Raw genomic sequence first — 24,617 nt, 5'->3', positions numbered from 1 at the left:
AATGACAAATCAATAAATTTATGTCTTCCATCTACATCTATCTTTAAAGTCATTCAATAATTGCAGAAGTCCCATGAAATTAATATTGTCACATTTTTAAGGCTTTATTTGCGGAGCAGTTGTCTCGGAGCCGGGGGACAGGTATTGCTATTTTTATTTAATAACAAGGATTGAAACAAATATCTCAGCGATACAAAACCATTGCCCTCTGACTTCGCCCTATAACGCATGTGGCCTGTCTTGGCAATTTTGCGCCCTAAATTGATTTTGAAGAATATCACAAGTCATCTCTCGCAGTAAATTCACTATATGTGTGTGTGGTAAAACTTGAAATACCCACAAATAAAACTGATAACATATTAATATGAAGTTAAACGTGACGCATGCAGGTTGTCACATAATACCTTTGAAAATAATATCATTGCGACAATATTTATATCATCATTCTATATCATCAAAGCGTAAAAAAAATAAAATAAATAAATAAATTATGGACTATCATCACTATGGGTGACCTGTAGGTATCCGCCAGGGTCTAAGATTAAATTTTGATATCTGAACTGAGATATAAGTAATTTGGTGTTTTGTCTCATTATCTTGAACTCCAAGCTCAATCAGTGGTATTAGTATTATTGACATTGCAACATCTATAAACTGTCTTGAACAATAGATGTCATGGGCGGATGTTTTAGTTGGAAGTGGACCCGTGGAGACGGGAACAAGATTTTGCGGCACATACTAATGAATGCCGTCGGTATTTTTCGACAACATTCGTGGACATAGCAACGGTTCGGCCTCTGACCCAAGACCCAGGTCGTCAGGTTTCACAGGCCGATGATGAATGAATCATGGGAAATGCAAGTAGAAGGATGGATGGACCAAAAGTTCATCAAACAGCTTGGAGTAACTTCCATCACGGGTGTGCAGGTGTAGCGTGAATTTAGGTTTTATGAAATACGGACTCATCGGTGGTATCGCGCATGCTCATGCATAGATAATTAGGAGAGGGACCGGTCATGTGAGAGGGTTTAACCAATAAAAGAGAAAAAGAGTCCGATTTTCATACGAGTCCGATTTTCATGTGACACAGGTAGGGGCGGGTACCATCTGTCGATGGGAGTTCTGTTCAGGACTGACAATTATGCACACGCGCGCACAGCTAGCTACAGCCGTCCCACTGAAAAATTGCCTGAGTTACTATAACTGAACCCAGGAAAGGGTGAAAACTGCAACTACCCAAAATTGTTTGGCTGGGTTATAATTTCTGTTAAATTCAACCAAAAGTTGTAGTCATACTAGACCACAAGTTTTGGTTGAATTTACCAGAAATTATAACCCAAACAACTGGTTATAGAACAACCCAATTTTGGGTAGTTGCAGTTTTCACTCTTTCTTGGCTTAAATTAGTAAGGCCCAAAAAAACCCTGGTCTCTGGTCAGCGCACGCGTCGATTGTAATCATGCGCGTCAATCTTTTTTTCTTTCCAAAATGTTCCGCAGTAGCTCCAACAGCGCCCTCTATTGCCGCACCTCCTCAATGTTTTTTTTACCAAAGAGCGAACCTTTTGCACAAGTTCATTGTTGCAGTTACTGAATTAAAAGATGTCCTTCTGTGATGGCCGGTGCGGTAGGTTAAACCTAAAGTTCTATAGCTCAGATAGTTTCATGATCACGAGACTATTCCCGCATGAAAAATTTAAGGCAACGGGTACTACGGGACGAATCTGTGTTTACAAGTGCACAGTTTCCTATTCGTTTCTTTTGTATTAAGTTTCGTGTTTTAGCAGACATGAGAAACTGCATTTTCAAATAAACATAATGTGAAAACTATTGTCTGGAATTATGAAAACCTTTTAGGGTTAAAGGTCATGATGTAACGAAATAAAACACAAGAATCAAACAATTTAAGGAAAAAACCCGAACACGTCTGAAATAATGTAATACCCTTGTTTTTTGGAAAGATTTTCCTGAAGACTTAGGAAGTTTGACCATGAAGTACATGTAAATGTAATGAACAACAAATGTCACGTGCAGCAGCAGAAGTACTCAATGATAATACTTACTTGAATTATAAGCCCCCGGCAGCCGCAACACAATTTGTTATTTTGGGTAAGGACTGATTTTATCTTAAAACGATGAGCGAATATGATGCATAAAAGTTGACTTTTAAGAAAGGTTTGGATGAAGGGATTATGCAAGTAAAGAAAGAGCACACATCAATGACTTCATGTGATCCCGGCCGCGCCCCCGGCCCTCTCCGCCCCTCCCCCCAAAGGCCATCCATGCATCAGCCGTCGTCGATACATTAACCTAGAAGTTAGTATGACGTCAGGGGTTAGGTATTTCACCTTCGGTTTGCGTTTGCAAGGTCGCATTCTACAAACTTCGACACTGAGATATGATCATGAATAAGGTACATCAATGAGCCTGGCTCTTTTTCTAAACTCATGATCATTCAGATTCTTGTGCAGAAATGTCAACTTTTCATGTGACATCCATGTTTGGTGGTGGGAAACGTAACTTAAATTTGTATCTGATATGACATACGCGCGCGCGCACGCGCTGCGCTGATCGACGGGGTACTAGAAATGTCATTTGAATTGTCATCTTTCCTGAATCATCAGTTTTCACTTATACCCTAAAAAGTTTCATAATGTTCCTCCATATACCATATGAACCACTCGTGAACCTTTTTTGCCCCTTGACTTTACCTTTAATCGATCTTTATCAAGCCCATGATTTAAATACACAAAGAATTATACGCCGACTTACACATGACTTAATTATATTGAAATATTTTTTTTTGTTAATTCCTTTAGGCCAAAAAAAAAGTCTCCGGTTTCTGGAATGTGAGCGCGTCGCCGTTGCCATGGGCGTCGGCAAAATGAAAAATTTTTTTTTTCAATGAAAGATGATGTCTCAAAACAGCCAAATCATTTGTTTGACTGGAATCCTGCTGCTGCACAATTTTAACGTGTTTTTAGATTGGGTTATGGTCGAGAATAAGCTTTATGTGGCCTCTCTGGACTCCTATATATTTGCACTAAGTTTAGTCGGGCACCATTAATTTGCAGCCATCAGCCGACATTTGAAACAAAAAAAATCAGGTAAAAAAAAAAACCGCGTCGCCGCACCACTTTTTGGGCAAGCTCCATACCAGAAACCGGAGACTTTTTTTTTGTTTTGCCTTACCAAGTTTTTTTTTGTAACAGCTGTCATCTCAAAGTAGGCTTTTTGAAAAATTGACATTTATCGAGGAAAATTTGAACCAAAAAACCGCAGAAATGCTCACTTTTCATGTGACATCCATGTTTGGTGGTGGGAAACGTAACTTTTGAATCCAAAATATAACAAAAATAAAAAAAGGAAAGTTTTGTATTCTATCTGACATTAACAAGCCTCCTCTTGATAACTGAGCGTACGCGCACGCGCTGACGGGGTCAGAAATGGGAAAGATTTCCATATACGAAGTTCACTCAACACCCTGTGTACAAACCCTATGAGATTGGACTGAAAAATTCTAAGTGTTTTCTAAGAAAATGCTTGTATTTTCTCACTGCTCAAATTGACTTTGATGACATGAAATTGCTATCTGGAGGCTTGTTAGTCAATACAGATGAAAATTAGTGAACTTCTTATATGGCAATCTTTCCCAGAAATGTCCTTTCCAAGGTTATTGGGTGGGGGGGGGGGGGATTTGGGGTCATGTTTTGTCCAGTTTCTATACCCTAAAAACTTCCATCTGTTCCGCCATCTACCCAGAGCAACAATTCAAGTTTGAGCCCAATGAACCTATTTTTCCTCTCCACTTCATACCTTTCTACCTTACATTAAGCCACGATTTAAGGAACTTTTAACCATAAACTAAGAATTATACGCCGATACAAATAACATTGATTTTGAAAGATTTCTGCTTTTTAATTTCTATATCAATTGTTAACAGCATAACAGCTATCACGTCAAAGTGCAATATTTGAAAGAAAATTGACAGAACTATCCAGGGATATTTGAACCAAAATTGGAAGAAAAAAAAATTCGCTAAATTATTAAGGTGTATTTCTATGCAGTCAAATGTTATTAAACTTTTAGTGATTGTTCAAAATAAATGTCTAAATGCGAGAAGTGCGTGAAAACATTAATTGGGTTAGACTGATAATGACGATGAAATAAAAAAAAATAAAAAAATTCATTCTCAGAGTCGTTTAAACCAAATCCACTAAAAACGCTGCGTTGGACTCCATTGGACAACATACTTTTATGATACTCAAGACTACGAAACGCGTCGCGTACTTTTACATTAGTCTACCCGTAAGCTAAATCCAAACCCTGTGTAAAGCTGCTATGACAACACAAAGGAAGACGCTGTTAGATTTTGGAAGATTGTGCATAATTAAACGCATTATTACTTTACAGAAATACCGCAAGAGATTGCGAAATATAACTTCTTTTTTGGTCAACGTAAAATCGCAAATTCGACCTCCTCGTTGCCTGCGTAATAAAGTTGACGTAAAACATGCAATACACACTTGAAATCAATCTATACGCAATAATGCACTATAAGTTTGGCATCGCTTTGTCAAAAAACATCACTCTCTATAATAGATATACAAATGTTATATGTTTGCTAATGAATGCGTAAAATGTTCAAAACAAAAGAGTGCTAAATGTCCATACAGGGTGGTCGAAAAAGAAACACGCCACCTTTTCTTTCCAGGATCCAGGGACCTAAACCATTATGTACGGCTAGGGAATTTTGTTTGAAGTAAAATGAAACAAAAAACTCCCGATTCTGTTCAGTAGTTTTGATTCCAGCACCATTCTTGTGAACCAAGGTCAGGGGTTAAGATAATCCGTTGTCCCCGACTTTGGTTCGCTAACATGGCGCTGGAATCAAAACTATTAGACCGAATCAGGAGTTATTGGTATCATTTTCCTTCCAAAACAAAATCCTAGTCATAAAGTGTCAGTAGGTCTCTGCAAAGTGAAAGTACGAGGTTGCGTGAGTTTCTTGGACACCTTATATATGTATTTTTTTTATAAGACAAACTAATTTGCATCTATTAATATAAAAAATACTCTATTAAACCAAATACCAAGACATTTTATTCAAAGTAGAAACTTTTGAACAGTAAACAATGGAACCGCTAAGGCCATGCATCTCTTTTGAAGGCACTAATTCGAGAAAAAAAAGTAAATACAAATTAATCAAAATTTCAAATTTATTGGGGCAGAGTATCGGCTTCAAAAAAATCTGTGCAAATTTGCTTGAAAGGTTGTCAAAGTGTCACCAGAAAAAAAATGTGTTGTTTGCGAACAACGTCAAACTCGATAAAGCCTTTAGAGATACTTATGGAAAAAAGGTACTTTTCACTTTATACTTGGACCATTGTGTCATTTCTCTAAATGCTTGGACAGGGCTTTGCACTGTGCAATAAAACCGTCTTAAAACATCAACTTCGGACAGCATGAAATCTAAAGTCATTATACCCCAGCAAAAAGACAACAAAACTCACATCGAAACCTCAACGTATTAATTTGATATATCGACCTTTATCAAACTGTCGAATTTAACAGACGTGGTTTCTAAGAAGACTTTGCTACTGACTGGGCATAGATTTATGAAATTCCCCTTCTTTTCTTAGTATTACCGGTTGTCTGAGTTTGTGTGGTGAATGAACTATGATCTTTTTAGAAGTTGTTGCATATTGGTTTTGCGTTTGTAGTTATTTGACTTGGCAGGGGCCCTAACTTTTGATCTGACGTCCCAGTCCAAAGTTCTGTCCGGCGGCGGAGGCCCCCTTGTTCGTACCCATCTGAAGCCCGATGACATTTTGGCCCTCCTTGAGTTGCTCCTCCGTAAATTCCCGCTTATTCGCGGCAGACTCCTTGGGCCCGAGTGTCGGCCCACTGAATCCCTTCGCCTGGGCCTGCAATTAAAAACGAAGAAGATTATACTCCTTGTTTACTTAATCGATTATAAGTGACCGTTTGATAACATTATTGATTCCCCTTAGATAAAACAACGTAAATCTACATCTGTGAATAAATAATGCACATAAATACGTACCTTACGTCCGAGCGCATGGATTGCATTAATCACCTGGAACAAAAACAACAATTTCATCAAACTGTTAATAAAAGGGACGAAGATCATATTTGTTTTTGTCGTCTGAGAGATGTATAGGCTTTTGATATTGTGTTTGCACCCGTGTAGGGTCAGAACTCCGAAAAGGAACATAATTGAAAACGGCTTATTTTCACAAGCACTTTTCGATTTACTGTCCGTACATGTGAGATGCTTGTGAAGGTCGCGGGTTCGACTCCCACCCGAGCAGGCTTAACTTGTGTATATTTTGCTCACAATCTCTCAGAGATAACTGAGCACACACAGTTATTATGACATTTATATTTGACTTCAATTCTTAAACCCTGGCAGGTGCTTCTACATGTCACTTGGTGGCCGGTCGGTTGGTCTGTCTGTCTGTCTCCGGAAATTGACCAAAAGTATGGTGTTTCGTATGTGCCTTCGGTGTCGCATTTTTTTCGGCTTCGCTCTTTTCGACGTCGCATTTTTAAACTCTGGCAGGGATCATTTTGATAGATTTCATGCAAGACTTTCATGTAAGACTTCTTGCAACACGGCCAAAGCTTACTGTGCACTCGCACTTGTTGAGGTACAGGTCATCATAATTCGTTTGCTTTTTGTGTATACTTGTTTCTGTCGGAGGCTTCAAAAATGCTTAAAATCCCCCCCCCCCCCCAAAAAAAAAATTTGTGTCAGCTCAGCGGTTAAATTATATATTTTGAGGAAAAAGAGAGAGTAAAATCCAAGTACCATTTAGTACCAAAATACCACTGGTATTAATTTGTAATGATCTTTTATTTCATTGCTTTCATTTCTACTCGCAAGTTCCAAAAATGAAGACTTTGCCTCGCCTCTAATTTAATATGGCCGACTTGTGAATAAAGTCCATTGAGCTCGTTTCGAGCAAGATTTTTTTCACATTCTAGTCTTCGCATAGATGTTTTAATGAGGCCAATTTAACTTAAATAAACTAACAGTGTGCTGTCCAAAGCCTTACCTGTGGCATATTCTGATCTTCATACAGGTCCACCGTTTGGAACATATCAACTTTATTGCATCCGTACGCCTCAGTAAAGCTCAAAAATTTGCCGATATTTTCCATCTACATGGTGATGAGTTTGAGAAGCAAAAAATTAATTCATACTCGATTAATTGAAAAATTAGTTAGTCCACAATCACAACATCAACAGCTACTTGAGGAAAATAAAGGGGGACTTACCATTTTGAATGCCATCTTACTTGTATTGAACTTGGCGACAGAGCCCGGTTGCAGCTTGTTAGCGAGCCTTTCAAAAACAAAAAGATAACAGTTTTGTAATTCTTCCTCGCAAATGGGTCTGCTTTAATGGCATACTGACAATATGATTGAATACTCGCTTTACAATCCTCTACGATCGGGAAGGCGATGAGTTCGGGAAGTGTTCCACTCACGTTAGAAATAAACGTTTTAAACGTTTGAACGTTTCGTACCAAAGCGAAAACTTATTTTCCAGAGCCGTTCGCTGCGTTTTCCAAAACGGCCGACTCGCACGCATCGAGTGTCACATCATGCTTTTTCATAACACCTTCATAGGGCCTTCATATTAACACAAGCGAAATTCGATTTCTGATGACAAACACTTAAAAAGCTGCTTCTCCCCAAGTACAGTGACACGTGTAAGTGACAAATGGTGCTAACTTGTGCCATCTAAACTCCTTTCACCAAATTGTGCAGGAAAGAAAGTCTACAATAAAAGCGATTATAAGGCCGCGTTCAAAACGGGCAGCCAGAATGGCTACGTTTATGTTGTCCACTTTTCTCCACTTAGTTGCAATGGACAAGGACCTAGACAATAGCCCTCAAGACAAGAGGTTTACGGATGCGGCTAACATTTCCTGCTTGTCAATAATGACCCCAGGTCACGGTTCCAGGTCACAATAATTTTTAGTGATGGGAAAAATGGCTGAAATGGGTTTTGTTTTCAAGAGGAACTTAATCGGTTTAAAATAAAGAAGGACGCGATTCGGACGCGAGGTTTTGGTAATAAGGGCCATTATTGCGAAATGAAGGGGATTTCTTTTCAGAAGCATTCTAGTGTTTAAAAATAGCATGATGCAATTAGGTGACTTCAAAAGTATTAAACTCTCAGTATGGAAGTGGTGTCATATACAAGCGAAAAGGGTCGAAGAGCACAAGGGATGCACTCATTCTTAGAGGGTGCCAGGGTGGGGAAGTCTGTCGGGACGTACTTGCAAAGGATGACTCCGTCTTTGAGACCCTCGTGAAAAGTGGCCCCGCCGATACGCTCCCCAGTGACTGCCTCAATCCAGTCCTTGGCCTCCTGCTCTGCAACTGGATCGTACTTGGCATCTTTCTGTATATTGTGGAATATATTGTGGAATATATGAAATCAGCAAAACATAATTTCTTTCTGGTATGAAACCAAGGATCTCCTCAAAAGTATCACTTGCACTGCAGCTCGGACGGCGACAGAGCAGTTCAGTAAATGCGAATGTACATTTCAGACACGTCATGAGCTGCTGCTGGAAAAGTGAATGTGATACATCACTTACTTGTGACATGTAACGAGTTAAAACAATTACAGACCAAGTAAGGTAGCACCACCTAAACGACCTTGTATATAAAAATACACAATGTGGTCGCGTCGGAAACAAGTTGGATTTTACGGATTTTACTCGTAATTTAAAGACGCGTTCCCCGAGCAATTTTCAAGTTTTGGATCTTTTGAAAATAATAGATGTTTTAAATTTCTATTTTGCCAGCAATTAAAAGTCAATCACTTTTGAATGAGACATCGAACAAAAATATTCAATGCGACGTTTTGTTATTGAATTCTCTCTTCACAAAATTCTAATTCATGGCTGCCAGACAATAAGTTGGCTCTTGCCGAGCGGGTTCATTGTGCGCAATATGAAAACCCCTTTTCAGATGGTTGCAGGTGTCAAACATCTTAATAAAGTAGTTTTTCCGTTAAAATAAAAATCATACAAATTGAAACTTCGTGAGGAGAAACACGTACACTTGTTTTAAAAGAGCACGAGGCACGCAACTCTAATGTCACAACTTTAAGGCCGAATAAAAAAAATGTTTCTCGTCCGGGGTTTTGAAAAAAGGGAGGAAGCGGGGCTTTCTATTTTTTATTTTTTATATTTTTTTTCAAGATGGCCGCCATTTTAAAATTTCCTGCAACTGTTGGTGTTACACTGTTAAAAGACACTTTTAAAAATGAAAGACAAGTTGGACAAGAGAACTGCACATATTTACAGTGTCATTTAGAGTTGTATTGGTATTGGTATTTATTTTCCGATGAAGGGTAGTGAAGGCACGCTCTGCTAGGGAAGTCTATACGTTAGGATGCTTTCTCCTGCATTCCAAGGCAACCAAAGCAATCTAGGACTATTTATAATATTTTTGCCCCACTTTAGCCTATAGTACAAGTAGTATCAAAAGATAAGTCAGCAGCTGAACGGGGGAGGGGTGGAACCCCGAAAACCCCAGATCCGCCACTGATACACCTGATTGCATATTCAATTGAATTATGTTGATGCTTTGGGTATTCCCTCCGAGAAGGAAGTATATAGGTAAACCTGCCACGAACTACGACTAGTATCAAGTCTATGTTGAAACCCGACGACTGTACTTCGTGTCGCATTACAGTAAAACTAAACCAAGAGCTGAAACACCCATGTGCTTGTTTGGCTGAAACTTCCGTCCCATGCTATCGAATTCAATGGTGCCGTTAATGTCATTGTTTGTTTTGGCGCGAAACCTCGATCCTAGCAACCTGTCCTGTGTCGTTAACAGGAAACCAAGAGATCACAAACCAACAAACAATATTGGCCTTCTATGTCTCTCTCGGAAATTCCGCTTCAGACAAGCTCATTAAAATTCGACAATGTCGTCTGCCATATTTGCACAGGTCTACTGTCTGTTTTAACAGTATGCGGATCGCATTGCATATTATAGTTGCGACTTGCGAAATATGTTGCTGTGTTTTCACGCACCATTTCGCACTGCGGGAATTATCTCATTAGAAACCGGCATAAAGGTGAAAAATAACTTTGACCTTGCTGAACTTAACAAGACAATAATTCAAGTTCCTGCTGATTTGGACAGAGAACACAAAAGTTTTTTTCCCCCGAGCCTCGGAATAATTCTACCGAGTATAAAGCATTATACGCACTCTTCAACAGACACTTATAATAGCATTTCTTTTTTACTTTTAATCAGTACCAATACAATATTCCATTTAGAAGTTTACCCATGCGTGCCACACGGAACAAATGTAAATTACATAAGTTGGCTGCAATAGACTGTATCTTATGCGTTATAGGCTCCCCGGTGGGTTTTCTTTACCAAGCTCACTTTAACACAACTAGTTTTGTGTAATTCAAATGAACCCTTGAGGGTTAGGGCTATTTAGTGACAATGAACGTGTAATACAAAAATATTGGCACTCTTCTAAAGACAGAGGTCAGTGCACATGTATTGTTATACAACGTCTGAGTAAGCCCTCATCTGATTGGTGGTTCGTTGATGACGTGACATTGAATTGTGCGTCCCAACCCATGACCCGGCCGCATGGCAATACAACAGCAGTTCTATTCCATCCACGGTAAATAGAAGTTCCAACGCACGGCCACAGTTTTGGCGGCTCTGACCAATCAGATGACCAGGATTTATTCAGGTGTTGCATAAAACACAACAATGAATGTCACATTCTTGTAATGGAAGAATAATTTCATTTAGTGATAGATAAAATGTTCCATTTTCGCCTCGTGGAATGGAACATTCCATCTGTCACCTCATATTGCGCTCATAAACATTCATAATTATACACATATTTATACATGCGTTGTATAATTGTTTATTGCACAATGGTATATACTGGCCGAATTTATGATGGTACATGCATTATGAAATACGAAGTCTATGAAAATAGAGTGATGGTACTTTTTGTAACAGAACGTTCAAGGTAAAATGACGTTTTAATCTATGGAGTTTAATGGCCCATTTTCTTCTTTAAATTCAAATAATAAGTCTTGTCGGTCAATAGCCATACCTTTCGGTTCATCAAATCGGTAAACCGGATTTGATGCATCATCACGGCGCTTGACTCAGGTCAAGTTAATTGAATAAAGAACATGCAATTGATAGGAAGTGAGAGAGGATCTTCAAGCAATAAATCGTCCCTTGGGCTGCAGACACAGCCATTATGGAAACAAGTCGCGATGCAATGCAACTACGCCCAGCACCCCAGTATTTCATTTGAATTATGCAGAAACTTGTTGAACAGACTTTAATGCTTCGTGTGTTGTGTACACTTCACGTATGGAAAGGAAAAGCATATACTGCAGGTTACTACTCAGTAGTATTTTGTAGCTTTAGGTAGGCTAAGGGTCTGCGTAGCAGTCAATCTTTGTGGGCAATGCCTTAGTTTTGCTCGAATATGCACATGATGAATGAATGGCCGTTTGTGCATTGATGCTAAATTGAAATAACCAAACAAAACCGCGTGCTATAAACCAAGGTGCATTGAACATGGTAAACGCATCACCCTTTTTTGTACAACTCCATCACGGCTCAGGCAGGCGCGGTTTTACGGCGGGGGGGGGGGGGGGGCTTTTAAAGGTGGCGTCGCATGCGAACAGTCTTCTCCTAAAAACAGTAGTGAGAAGTGCGCATTTGTCATTTGGGCAAAATAGTGTGTATGATTGTAGGATTTTATCAGCGCTCCCCATTGAAAATATGGTAAGAGCCCGCCCCGGCCTCCCCACCTATTGATTTTTGGAGGCCTTTAGTGTCCGGGTAAAAAAAAAAAGGTGTACATTTCAGCACGCCTCCCTGCCCAAAAAAAAAAACAATCTGGATCCACTCCTCGCCCCTAGAACCGCATGATGGGTATAGGCCGTATACAACTCTGCAGCGAATATAAATGTCAATAGTCTGTAATGTACGTACTAGTAGACTGAAGGCTATTTGGCACAATTATTTTATAGGACGTACACCCCCCACTCATCCAATGCCATGTTTGTGTCCTTCGCATTGTGTTTTCATGGTCACATGCAAATCTCACAATGGTGTGTTAAGGTTGCAATATTATACGCCCAAGCAAGTCCGACTCCTGCACAAAGTGGCTGAGATTCCCTCGTGTATTGGCAAAAATCAAAGAAACATGCCAACCCTATAATTATGAATAGTAAATTCCTGAAATGGGCAGTACATGTACAGTGGTGATTCACTCGATTTACGTTGCGCGTTGTACATGTACATGTACATGCCCATGTGCCTCGCAAGTACATGTACACCATGTACATGTACATTGTACACGGCGCCGGTTTGTACGTGCATAATCAACCACCTGCAACTATCTTCCTAGTATCAACGTCTGCCCAAGCTTACACCCCACCTACCTTGGCCTGCAGCTCGGCAGTCATTCCGTAGCCCTTTGGTCTCTCAGCCATGATTACTGGTGATTTTGGTGCTGAAAAGTCGCTTCAAAAACAGACTGCGTTCTACTCACAACTCGACAGGATATTGTCTGTAAAAGCACTAGCGTAAGTGCAGTCAATGTCAGCCTTGCCCGTCTACGTATAAGCCCCTCCCTTTTATGGACACAATCAGACCACTGAGTTAGTATTCTGACGTCATTTTTACATCCGATTGTACGGTGGTTAGCCTTCATACTGTGCATGACATATCACAGTCTTATAAACTTCCATTCACCACATTTTTGTGGCATTTTAACCCCAAACCCATGTAGCCCACGTTCGGATATCCCGCATAATAGTATACTACAAAATAAATGAATTTAGTCTTTCATCTATATAATTGCAGAAATCCGATGAACTTAATATTGTCACATTTGTAAGGCTTTATTTGCGGAGCAGTTGTCTCGGAGCCGGAGGACAGGTATTGTTATTTTGATTTAATTACAAGGATTGAAACAAATATCTCAGCGATACAAAACCATTGCCCTCTGACTTCGCCCTAACGCATGTAGCCTATCTTGGCAATTTTGCGCCCTAAATCGATTTTGAAGAATACCACAAGCCATCTCTCGCAGTAAATTTGCTATATGTGAGTGGTAAAAGTTGAAATACCACACAAATAAAACCGATAACATATTAATTAAGTTAAACATGACGCATGCAGGTTGTCACATAATGCCTTTGAAAGTAATATCATTGCGACAATATTTATATCATCATTCTATATCATCAAAGTGTAAAAAAATTTTAAAAATTCTGAAAAAGAAAATTCATTGAAATTGAAAATTAAGTGGACTATCATCACTATGGGTGACCTGTAGGTATCCGCCAGGGTCTACTAAATTTTGATATCTGAACTGAGATATAAGTAATTTTGTGTTTTGTCTCATTATCTTGAACTCCAAGCTCAATCAGTGGTATTAGTATTATTGACATTGCAAGATCTATAAACTGTCTTGAACAATAGATGTCGTGGGCGGATGTTTTTATGGAAGTGGACCCGTGGAGACGGAAACAAGATTTTGCGGCACATACGTATGAATGTGACGCACGTTTGTATTTCTCGACAACATTCGTCCACAAAGGATAGCAACGGTGCGGCCACTGACCCAAGACCCAAGTTGTCGGGTTTCACAGGACGATGATGAATGAATTATGGCAAATACAAATAAAAGGATGGACGGACCAATTTTAAGTTCATCAAACAGGTTAGCCCCCCCCCCAAAAAAAATTGTCTGCCCCCCCAAAAAAATTCCATACAAAAAATTGCACTAGCAAAATGTAAGAATGTGACATGCGAATGGTCTCCTCTAAATAAATAGCTGTGAGAAGGGTGCATTTTATACACTTTTAGTTTATATAGTGTGCCTGATTTTAGGATTTTATCAGCGCTCCCATTGAAAATATGGCACGAGCCCCACCCCTCCCCGGCCCCCACCTGTTGATTTTCGGAGGCCTAAATGTCCGGAGAAAATAACCGGTCTACATTTCAGCACGCCTCCCTGAAAAAAGTCCGGATCCACCCTTCTAGCCCCATTGGCTCTAGAACCGCGCCTGGCTAATTGGAGTAATGTGCAGGTCGAGGCGGGTACATTTTTTTGTAATGTCGTTGGGGGCGCTGTTCAAAATTGGCGATTATGCGTACGCACCATAAGGTTCGCACAGACATAATGGTTATCAGGGCGATACAAGCGCGAAATTAAAACAAAAATACACCCGTATAACGGCCGCCTGCCACAAAATGGCAAAACTTTTTCTCAAAGGTCTCTATATCTAAGTGGATACTGGACAGGACAAGGTGGTATCTTCGTCCAGATTAAAGGGAAAATACAACATTTGCAAACATCGAAAAATAAAACTACCAAGTTTTTACGAAATACCTTTCTAGGATGTTGGTAAATGACTGTCTAAAGCATCCTGTAAAATTATGGCACCTGGTGTTAAGTCATTTTCAAGAAAATGGTATTTTTGTATACATTTCCAATGGGGGGGGGGGGTAACGATGGTAAAAAAAAGGGCATTTGAATAAAAAAGGGCAGTCAATATACAAAATTATCCCCCCCCCCCCCGCTGGCTACGTCTATGGACATTCGCTGAGATACACTGCAACCTAAGAGAAAGGAGGGGAAATAATAGCCTTGGTCAATGCTCTCGTCGTTATTCGTCCCGAACGCGGTCAATCGTCGACATATATTCTCACGCGCTATGCACATGCATGTAAAAATACAGCGCGAACAGCGACCTCATGCGGCCACTATTTTTTTATGCAAATCAGTTGGGGACGATCGAGAGCCTTCGTTCAATCGTCGGCAAAAGCTTTTGTTTTTCTTTATTTTGCGCTGGATTTCTAGCGCACGACCTCGTATGCGAATACAGATGAGTGTAGGCAGGGCCAATATGTGGAGTGTCCAATCACACCTTGGTAAATCCGGATGTCATCAAATTATTTGCAGCTATTTTCGCCTTTTGCGGACGTGACAGGAACTACAGTTTTTGTGCATTGGTGCCGTGTGCAGAGACACACAACGTGTACGTGTATGGATTATGTACGGTGCCACGTTTCACTATGCAAGTTTCCACGCAACGATCGACCAATAAGAAAACGACATTTAAGGTCAGCTAAGGTTATTAACATAATGAGCACCACCACCAAAACCTCACATGGACGATTGAACCGTACCAAGGCTCTCGATCGTCCCCAACTGATTTGCGTATAAAAATAGTGGCCGCGTGAGGTCACTGTTCGTGCTGTATTTTTACATGCATGTGCATAGCGCGTGAGGATATACGCCGACGATTGACCGCGTACGGGACGAATAACGACGAGAGCATTGACCAAGGCTAGGGAAATAACTGCTAATTTAATGAAGCACCGCGCGCAAGAACAAATGTTTACATGCAATCTTTTCTTCCAAGAACTGTTAATAGTGGAACAAGCTACCTCTGATTTTGTTTAATTGCCACCCTCCATCCAAGCTTCTCGTTATACTTCCATGAAGATTTTTCAACGGGCGGGTGGACAATCCTTAAATATGTAGGTAAGACCATACAGCAGGTTGAATAGTTATGCGAAGCAGTCAAGCAGGTCGTGTTCAATAAAATTTGAGGGCCGAGTCTTAAATTTGTTTCGCTAATGAGTGAACCTTTTGTAGAAGTTCATTGTTACTGAAATAAAATAAGATGCTCCGCCCGGTGCGGTAGGTTAAACTTAATGTTCTATAGCTCATTATGATAGTTTCATGATCACGAGACTATATTCCCGCATGAAAAATGTAAGGCAACGGGTACTAGGGGACGAACCTGTGTTCACAGGAACGTACGGATTGCCCATCTCTTTTTCACAGCGAGTCTGTTACCATTTGATTTGGTTTTAGAGGAATAATTGAGGTTCAATCCACCAAAACTTGTTTGATACCTGTGTGGGTTTTGATTATTTTAAAAAGAATTTTGAAGTATGGATATGCATGACTGGTGTCTATGGAATTTTCATCATGGGTGCACCCGTAACGATGTCATCTAAAGCGCCCTCAACGGTATTAAAATTCGTGATTTAGCAGACATGAGAAACTGCATTTTTAAATAAACATAATGTGAAAACTATTGTCTGGAATTATGAAAACCTTTCAGGGTTAAAGGTCATGATGTGACAAACAAAGCACACGAATCAAACATTTAAGGAAAAAAACCGAACACGTCTGAAATAATTTAATACCCTTGTTTTTGGAAAGATTTTCATGTAGTTTGCTTTAAAACCACGCACCACGTATTAGCATGTACGATACGCCATTATGTCTTCATCACGCTGCGCCGGGATCGCGAATGCACAGTTCGGCACCTAGACCACTCGTGAACAAATCTTCTTATTATTTGCTCTTGTAAAATTTTTACAGTTGTTATTATACAAATGTGTTATTTAATTAACAAAGAATTAAACTTCGGGATTAATCGGGCACCGTGACGTCATTTACGAAAATATACGAGTTGCGCATACTCGAGCTACGCGAGTGAGTTTGCTTGTCTGCCAGAAAATAAAAGCTGGGCGCTCGCTCATTACGTATCCCATAGTTCCATAGGGCCATTCGGGAAATAGGCCGATAAACCGCGATATGCCTGTGCAGTGTGTGCGCTGTGGAGGTGCAGCACCTCGGCAGATTTTGACCGGGGAAAGACGGTCAAATGCCGCCAACCCCAAGCCAGATCCGGGAGCAGCTGCTCAATGCAATAGACCAAGATGCCAAAGTAAGCCAAAATTTCCGTCAATTCGCTTCTAGGAGTCGTAAAATCGGAAAAATAAACCGGGGCCGGTCGGCCGGCTGTACGATCGGGCATACACTGCCATGCCTAACATACACATTGCGCACGCACGCGGATCGGAGACCCCTCAAAATGGCCGATTTTTGCCAGGCAGCAACCAAAATTCGGTCCGCGAATTCACACCAGGGCCTCTCTGTCAGAGTCTCTAACCACCACTAACGCCAAGCTCGACAATCATAGAATGTCCTGGGTGCGAAAACAATAAAGCAGAACGTGAAAAAAGTGCAAAACGGCGGCGTTTTTCGATGGGTATGTGGAGAGCGCGAAGCCGTAAGGGGATCTCTCCAGTCGGCTGGTCCGCTGCAAAATGACTGTTGACCGCGGCCGGGAACCTATGAGCGGACGGCCTGCACGCATGCGCTCTGGGGTCTGTGGAACACGTCTTGTGTTTTTCTGTGCATAATGAATGCGTGCAGAAAAAGTATGGCGGCCGTGCTGTGGAGGCCTTGCGTAGCTGGTACACCTGTCGTATCGTAATGTACAATGTATGTAGCTAAATGCATGTAGTGCTGTATTACTGTATTGAATGGGACCCAGTGTGAACTAAATATGGACATGATTTTTGTCATCGTGTTCAGTGTTTTTTCTCTTGTCATGTTTAGACCCTTTTCGAGCTCCAAAATTGATGATTTGTGAAGGATGAGAATTGTGAATAAGTCATTTCATTCATGCTTTTGCTTATTTTGTGAAAAGATTGGGTTTTGCCAGATTTTTTTGATGTGGAAACATGGAAAATGTGGCATGATAATGGAATGATCTGCTCTGATCATGATGGCATGGAATGGCATATTATATTATTAGTGATTGACCATACTGACTTGAGTTTAACTTTAAGTTAAGCTACTTTGTAAAATTATCCACATTAAATTGGTTGAATCATGAAATTTAAACAGTCAAATACACCTTACAAAACAATCTTTTCCATCTTAATGTACGTGTAAAATCAAAACTGTTGTCTTGAACTTTGAAGCGTGAGAAATTTTGCCACGGAGAAAACAGTAAAATCCATGCACAATTTTGTCATCATGAACATATATTTTTTTCAAACTAGCACCAATATTACATATTGTCGGGAGTCAATTTTAATTTCAATATTTTCATGGCTCTCAATCCGTACAGAAAATGTCCTCAACAAAAATTCTGCGTTTATGAATGGATTAAGATTCAGTGGTTCTTCAGAACGTCGGTTCAGATCAGGTCGTTTTTTTTCTCATCATTTCAGTCGGTCCGGGTCAGTTTTGCATTTGCGATTTTTGGATCGGGTTAGTTCGGTTAGGCCGTCTTCAGCGTCGTGTGAAAAACCGAAATAAACCCCCCAAAAAGTGGAGTGTCATGGCCAAGCGGTTAAAGGGAATATACATCATTTGCTTTTGCTGTAATTTTCAGAAATGGGTGGAATTGGGGGGTCGGAATATAAAGCAAATATAGTTACACTAACTTTTTGGAGGTTTTGGGTTCGAAAATGCTATAAAAACCAAGAAAAACGATCATTTTCCTGTAGTCTGGTTCCCTGACTCCATATAAGAAGAAACAGAGCAGTTTACATACATTGGGGGAATTGTAAGGTCAGGGAACCAGTCTAGCTGGCTCGTACCCGTTTATAGGTTTGTAATCGATTGCAAACAAGTGCAATGGTCAATTGGGGCCAGTATTTGATAAAAAGCCAGTTGTTTCCAACGCTGATCGGCCGATCAGCGTTGGAAATTGATACAAAAATACCACTTTTCTTGAAAATGACAGTATACCAGGTGCCATAATTTTACAGGATGCTTTAGACTGTCATTTACCAACATCCTGTTAAGGTATTTCGCAAAAACTTGATAGTTTTATTTTTCGTTGTTTGCAAATGTTGTATATTCCCTTTAAGAGCACTGTTCTCCAGCTTTGCTGGTGTTTCTGATCAGCAGAGTGTGGGTTCGAGTCCTGGTCTTGACACTTGTGTCATTAAGCAAGACACTTAACCAGTATTGCTTCTTCCTTCGGACATGTCGGATGGGACGTAAAGCCGTAGTATGCCCTGGTGTTTCTGGCAGTGTGTTTATCTTCAACCATATGAAGGCAGCACTTGTAAGGAAGGAAGGAAGGAAGGAAAAACTTAAAACAGTTCGGAAATTCACGTGGTGCAATAGTCGCTTTCCCCGGTATGCTCAACGTAAACCCACGGCACGATTTTGCATGTGGTTTGCAGTCTATCATGCACAGTCTTGGTTGTGTAGGGCCACCAGTAGGTAATGTTGTGGGTTACAATTCTGTTACAATTTTCATGCAGGAAAGTTCAGGGAAACAAAAAACGGACACAGAATTAATGTGTAACTCACTGCCAAAAGAGTCGGTGGACAAAATAATGATTCAATGAAGTTTCATACTAGCGACCCTTAGGCCAAAAAAAAAAGTCTCCGGTTTCTGGTATGGAGCTTGTCCAAAAAGTGGTGCGGTGACGCGGCTTTTTTTTTTTTTACCCGACTTTTTTACTTCAAATGTCGGCTGATGACTGCAAATGGTGCCCGACTAAACTTAGTGCAAATATATGGGAGTCCAGAGAGGCCACATAAAGCTTATTCTCGATCATAACCCCATCTAAAAACACGTTGAAATTGCGCAGCAGCAGAATTCCAGTCAAACCAGTGAGTTTGGCGGTTTTGAGACATCATCGTTCATTGAAAAAAAACTTTTTCATTTTGCCGACGCGCATGGCTGCGGCGACGCGCGCGCATACCAGAAACCGGAGACTTTTTTTTTTTGGCCATAAACAAACTAAGACATTGACAAAATGGGGAACCGCCAACATATAGTCCCATAAATGTGACTGAAATACTGGACTACCTCCGTATATATCAGTCACAGAGCCACGTACAGCCTGTGAGCGGAGCGTCCCGTTGCTAGGGGAGCCGAAAATTAATTAAAGATCGAAATTATTTTGTCAGCAGAAAATCAACCCAGCTATAGTTTGACTGCTCAATAGCACAAAATCGTTAAATTCGGTACCTTCAGAGGTCTAGTTATCCAAAAATCATGGTAATTCGTCAAAGAATGCAGACGGTTTTGAGCAAGCATGGTGTCGCTGATATGTTCCCGGCCACCCTAATATTAGTCAAGAGGCCAAAGGGGTCAGGGAACCAAACAAGAGCTTTAATCATCTACTGAGCGTGCGTCAACTTTGGCAAAGTGCAACGCGGCTGTTACCTGTCGTTCCAAAATCTTTGGCGCTCTGTGAAGTGCCCGGATGCAATACGCGACCGCGGATGAAGAGCGCACACAAGAGGGCGCGCTTCACTGCAGAGTGCTTCAAAGATTTTGGAATGACAGGTAACAGCAGTACCTCTGAAGGTACCGAATTTAACGATTTTGTGCTATTTAGCAGTCATACTATAGCTGGGTTGATTTTCTGCTGACAAAATAATTTCGATCTTTAATTAATTTTCGGCTCCCCTAGCAACGAGAAGCTCTGCTCACAGGCCGTACGTGGCTCTGTGACTGATATACGGAGGTATTTCAGTCACATTTATGGGACTAGCCAACATAGGGTTGGGTAACTCAGGTGGTAGAGCACCGAAACAGCAATCCGGTGGTCGCAGGTTCAAACCCTGCTCCAGTCGATTTCTTACTTCAACTTGAAAAATGAAAACACTTAAATTTCAGACTGAAAAAAAAATCACAAGTCCTATCTTTACGCTGACTCCAAGGAATGTTTTTCTCAACAACTCTGTAAGGTCTGTTTTTAAATGAAGCTCTCTTTATGTTGTTGCACTTGTTAGTCAAACATTGTCTCTGAATATACACATAGATCTAAAAAAAAAAAATACAAATGTCAATGATCGGTCTCATGACACATTGTTTACAATCATAAGTGCCAATTAATGATTTATTTATTGAACACCCCTCCACAACAAGAAAGAAAAAGAAAACAAACCAGTTCATTTTCATAGTGATGCATAATACATGAATGATCAGGGACAGTTTACATGCAAATGGAATTTGCTAAAGTCATGTACATTGTACATGTACTTGTATTTAAATCCTTATCATAAAATAGGTGAGTGCTCATTTTGAATACATCGACGTACAGTGCCAATGTCATGGAATGGAATATGGTCATTGATTAATTCTGTAGAGCTTTTTAGTTGATCTCAAAATTCTGGGAGATTTTATGAGAATACAGCACATCTGGCACCATGTGTACGACCTATGTACAATGGGTTTAACATCCTACAATGTATTTTTAGAATTAATTTTTTGGCCCTTTTTTGACTGGGCCCATCCAATCAAGTGCAATAATGAGTAATTTGAAAGAAAAGAAAGTATTACAATGGTATCTGAACCCTAACTGTCTAAGCAGTTTTGCTAAGATGCAACCTCAATCCTGCAAAATCATCCAACTGCCTCCATGTAAAAATTGCATACAGCCCCAATCCTCCAAAAGCCTATTTTTTTTTAATGTGGTTCTTAGAAGGGTGACCACTGCCTCAAAAATCTTCCAGCAATCACTGTCAATATGTTGAGACAGAGTCAGTGACATCCTGGAGCAGTGCGGAGGATTTCAGATATAATCTAGTATAATTTCTTTGACATCAGGGAACTTTTATGGACATACCAAGTTTCACAGCCCCTAACTAAACCTTTTTTCACGTTATTAGAACACGTTCTGATCATTTTCTTTATTTCTTTTGTCCAGGTCACTAACATGGTTGGTGTGTTGGAAGCCATAACATGCCTGGAAAACATCCAGATCACCAAAGAGGCTCTTGAGGTAAACATTGAGGCTTGAAGGGTACACCTACATGTACCTTAAGATTCTAGCTCCTGATGTACCTATCAATGCGGCACCGAAACCACGAATTGACACTAGGTTGCTCTTGAGTTGCTGGCACACCGGCATACAGAACCTTGTTTTTTGGTTTTCACAAACTGACACCCTGTACTACATTAGCGCACTCCGTACATGTACATTTTCGTTTTCACAAACTGAAACCGGTGTTAATTAAAGTGTACGGATGGAGTATATTCGTGTCAAACCTTTCATTTGCATTTTTCTCCAAATTGTATTTCCGCAACATGCTTGCGTTGCAGTTCCTTAAAAGCAGTATCTTATCCAAAATTATTCTCTTATGCGTCAATGTACGAAGTGCGCGTACATACATGCATGTCAGTTCGTGAAACTGAAATGATTGATTACGGGGTTTTCACTAACTGTCGGGTCTTGAAAATGGTGATAGTTGGTCCCCCCCCCCCCCCCCCCAGGGCTGCTCCACCCAAGTTAGGGGGACTGTCATTTTGTAAGTGACCAAATCCCCACCCTGGGGTAACATTTAAGTAACAATCGCCAACATGCATGTTGTGTCCTTGGGCAAGCCACTTCGTCCCAACTTTGCTCTGTGTATATTGACCATGTGTACATGTATATGTGTACTTGCAATAGTTTGGGAGTAACCTAGGGTGGACCGGCATCCCATCTAGGGAGAATAGAAAATATTCTTAGTCGTTTCATGCCATTGAAACTGGAGATAAATGCCAGTCTGATGGGAGGGTCAAATCTTTGAGTAAAATAATTGCAAAATGTCTCTCCGAAGAAGGGTCTTTTGGAGCTTTTTCGAGGTGTTCGCATGAACAAGAATGCTTCCATTCTTGAACAAGAACAGACTGTTACTGCAAAGAATGCTCCCTGCTCCTTAAAAGAGCATTCTGAAAGAGTGTTTCACATTTTGGGATGTTCTTTAAATGTCATTTGTTCCTTTCATTGCAGGAGACACGTCTTGGCAAGATTGTGAACGACATCCGCAAGAACACACAAGACAATGCGCTTTCGTTGAGATGTAAGAAGCTGGTCCGCGTCTGGAGCAAGCAGTTTGTTAGAGGAACACCTAGCTCTGCTAAGGCGGCCGGCAGCAGTACTCAGGATGCCACCGCTAACAGGCAACCCACCCCACCTACTCCAGGGACTGCCTCCACTCTGTCAAGCGGAGGTAACAGAACTCCATCCCTCAAAACCCAGACGTCCGCCACCCCGACCTCAACGGTGGACAAAAAGAAGTCGGAGAACCGCAAACGGAGGAAGCTGACCCCGTCACCGAGCACAGCTACGTCAACAGGGTCCGCACCAACATCTGCCAAGAAACCACGACCATCAGTGAGCACACCCACCTCCAATGCAACCAAAGATCAGACCACTCCAGAGACCAAAAATGGCATGCCTACCCAACTGGAAGCCGGCAGGTCCACTCTGCAGAGCTCCAAGTCGGCTTTTTCCAAGGTGAAACAATCGGAGCCCAAGGCACCATCCAGAACCAGCTCCCCCGCTTTAAAAGCGAAGTCTCAGTCCTCACCGAGTTTGAGCAAATTGAATGCAAATACTAGCAAGGGGCTTTCTAAGTCACCTTTGCTCACCAAACAAGGGTCTAGCCCCGCCATCAACCGTGGTAGCAAACTCTCACCCGCTGTCGTCGCAACTGCTAAAGCAGGTCGTTCCTCACCATCTGTTAAGGCAAAACAGCCAAGTAGTTCCAACAGCACAGACTCCAACCGTCTTGACGTGGCTGATGCCACGTTGCATGTCGGGGAAGAGGCTGAAGACACCTCACAAAAAGACTTTGTCGTCTCCAGCCAGCAGCATGTCAAATCCCCAAGTGTACAGAAATGCCTTCAGGACTCCAATTCCAGTTCAGCAACTGTTAAATTACGGTCACCTGCAGCTGCTGTCGAAGAGAAATGCACGACTCCAACATGTAGTGCCCCAGTCATCAGTTACAACCGTACCCAGCTTGCATCACCATCCCCTGACCAAGCTTTGCAGGAACCAGACAGCTCCAAAGTCTCTTTCTCAATTTTTGATGACGACTACGATGACGATATTCTTAGTGGTACGAAACACAGCAAACCGACCGTGGATTTGGAAGAAGTACCTACACCGACAAGTCATGAACTGATACTAGCGGATACAGGGAAGCCTCTTGAACCAAGTCCTGTTGACACTTCCCAAGTAGACTTGGATTTGGAGGTTGACACCCCAGACAAGGGAACGCCAGAAGCATCACCCCCTCAAGATGTCGCTCTAAGTGATATTGAGGAGGAACCAGTCCCCGCCAAACCTGTCACGGCCGAAGACTTGACCAGGATCCATGAGCAGGAGTGGGATGGTGTAAATGGTTGCTTTAACGACCGGTCAGAGTGGTTTGATTGGACGCAGTGTCTCTCGGTTACTGTACAAGAAGACAATGCCTTGCATATATTACCGTACATTTGCCTGGACTGATTCCTGGCGCTGCGTTCACTTGTACTCGTATAGAAATTTATAAAATTAAAAAAACTACAAGTCAGAGCTGTGTTTTTTTTCTCTAAATTGCTCACATGGTGGGCAATAAGCATTATTTTGTTCCAAGTTAATCAATCCAGTAACAAGGTGTTATTAGCTTTGCAATAAGGGGCCATTTTGTGTGTTTTATTTTTTCCTTTGCCCCAGATATTTTCTGATGTTTTTGCATCAACAGAAGAAAGCTGATGAAAAGAAAATGTTCAAAAACTTAAACATTGAGCCCAAGTGATTGATTATTATTGGAGCAGATTAGAATGTCTCCAAGTAAAAAGAAATTGTCTTTAATTTTCCTTTTGAAGTGAGGCTTCACCTATTGTGCCATTTCACCAAAGCTGTTAAGAATGACGAAAGCAGTGGTTTGTCATTGTTCAGTCCCTTTTACGTGTGAACGGGCTAGACTTGGTTCAAGACTGTATTTGGT

General features: G+C 41.0%; 2 protein-coding genes across 4 annotated transcripts; one reads left to right on the top strand and one right to left on the bottom strand.

Moving 5' to 3' along the window:
- Positions 1 to 3,892: 3,892 nt before the first annotated feature.
- On the bottom strand, positions 3,893 to 12,704 carry LOC119737717 (myophilin-like). The gene is made up of 6 exons (XM_038212266.1): positions 12,499 to 12,704; positions 8,314 to 8,438; positions 7,304 to 7,370; positions 7,082 to 7,186; positions 6,067 to 6,099; positions 3,893 to 5,926 (listed from the first exon to the last, which is right to left on the bottom strand). Exons 1-6 carry the CDS (start codon positions 12,547 to 12,549, stop codon positions 5,744 to 5,746), a joined length of 564 nt encoding a protein of 187 aa, XP_038068194.1. The 5' UTR covers positions 12,550 to 12,704; the 3' UTR covers positions 3,893 to 5,743.
- Positions 12,705 to 16,609: 3,905 nt separating this feature from the next.
- LOC119737557 (mediator of RNA polymerase II transcription subunit 26-like) lies at positions 16,610 to 24,394 on the top strand. 3 transcript variants are annotated; one of them, XM_038212000.1, is made up of 3 exons: positions 16,610 to 16,815; positions 21,563 to 21,637; positions 22,631 to 24,394. In XM_038212000.1, exons 1-3 carry the CDS (start codon positions 16,753 to 16,755, stop codon positions 24,134 to 24,136), a joined length of 1,644 nt encoding a protein of 547 aa, XP_038067928.1. In that variant the 5' UTR covers positions 16,610 to 16,752; the 3' UTR covers positions 24,137 to 24,394. The 3 variants fall into 3 exon arrangements, with proteins under 3 accessions (XP_038067928.1, XP_038067929.1, XP_038067930.1); XM_038212001.1 differs by lacking the exon at positions 16,610 to 16,815 and adding an exon at positions 16,831 to 17,375; XM_038212002.1 differs by lacking the exon at positions 16,610 to 16,815 and adding an exon at positions 17,437 to 17,538.
- The last annotated feature ends 223 nt before the right edge of the window (positions 24,395 to 24,617 follow it).

Source organism: Patiria miniata, unplaced genomic scaffold (genome assembly GCF_015706575.1).
Source record: "Patiria miniata isolate m_02_andy unplaced genomic scaffold, ASM1570657v1 HiC_scaffold_3, whole genome shotgun sequence".
NCBI lineage: Eukaryota > Metazoa > Echinodermata > Asteroidea > Valvatida > Asterinidae > Patiria > Patiria miniata.
Note: the sequence above shows the minus strand (reverse complement) of the source record. Positions and strands in the feature narration are given on the sequence as shown.

What these genes read in the sequence shown, in the direction of transcription:
- LOC119737557 (XM_038212000.1), top strand. Translation starts at nt 16,753, where the DNA reads ATGCCGCCAACCCCAAGCCAGATCCGGGAGCAGCTGCTCAATGCAATA. An exon ending in CAATAGACCAAGATGCCAAA is followed by an intron (nt 16,816 to 21,562) that starts GTAAGCCAAAAT and finishes TCTTTTGTCCAG; the next exon opens with GTCACTAACATGGTTGGTGT. An exon ending in TCACCAAAGAGGCTCTTGAG is followed by an intron (nt 21,638 to 22,630) that starts GTAAACATTGAG and finishes CTTTCATTGCAG; the next exon opens with GAGACACGTCTTGGCAAGAT.
- LOC119737717 (XM_038212266.1), bottom strand. Translation starts at nt 12,549, where the DNA reads ATGGCTGAGAGACCAAAGGGCTACGGAATGACTGCCGAGCTGCAGGCC. An exon ending in GACGGAGTCATCCTTTGCAA is followed by an intron (nt 7,371 to 8,313) that starts GTACGTCCCGAC and finishes TGTTTTTGAAAG; the next exon opens with GCTCGCTAACAAGCTGCAAC. An exon ending in GTAAGATGGCATTCAAAATG is followed by an intron (nt 7,187 to 7,303) that starts GTAAGTCCCCCT and finishes ATCACCATGTAG; the next exon opens with ATGGAAAATATCGGCAAATT.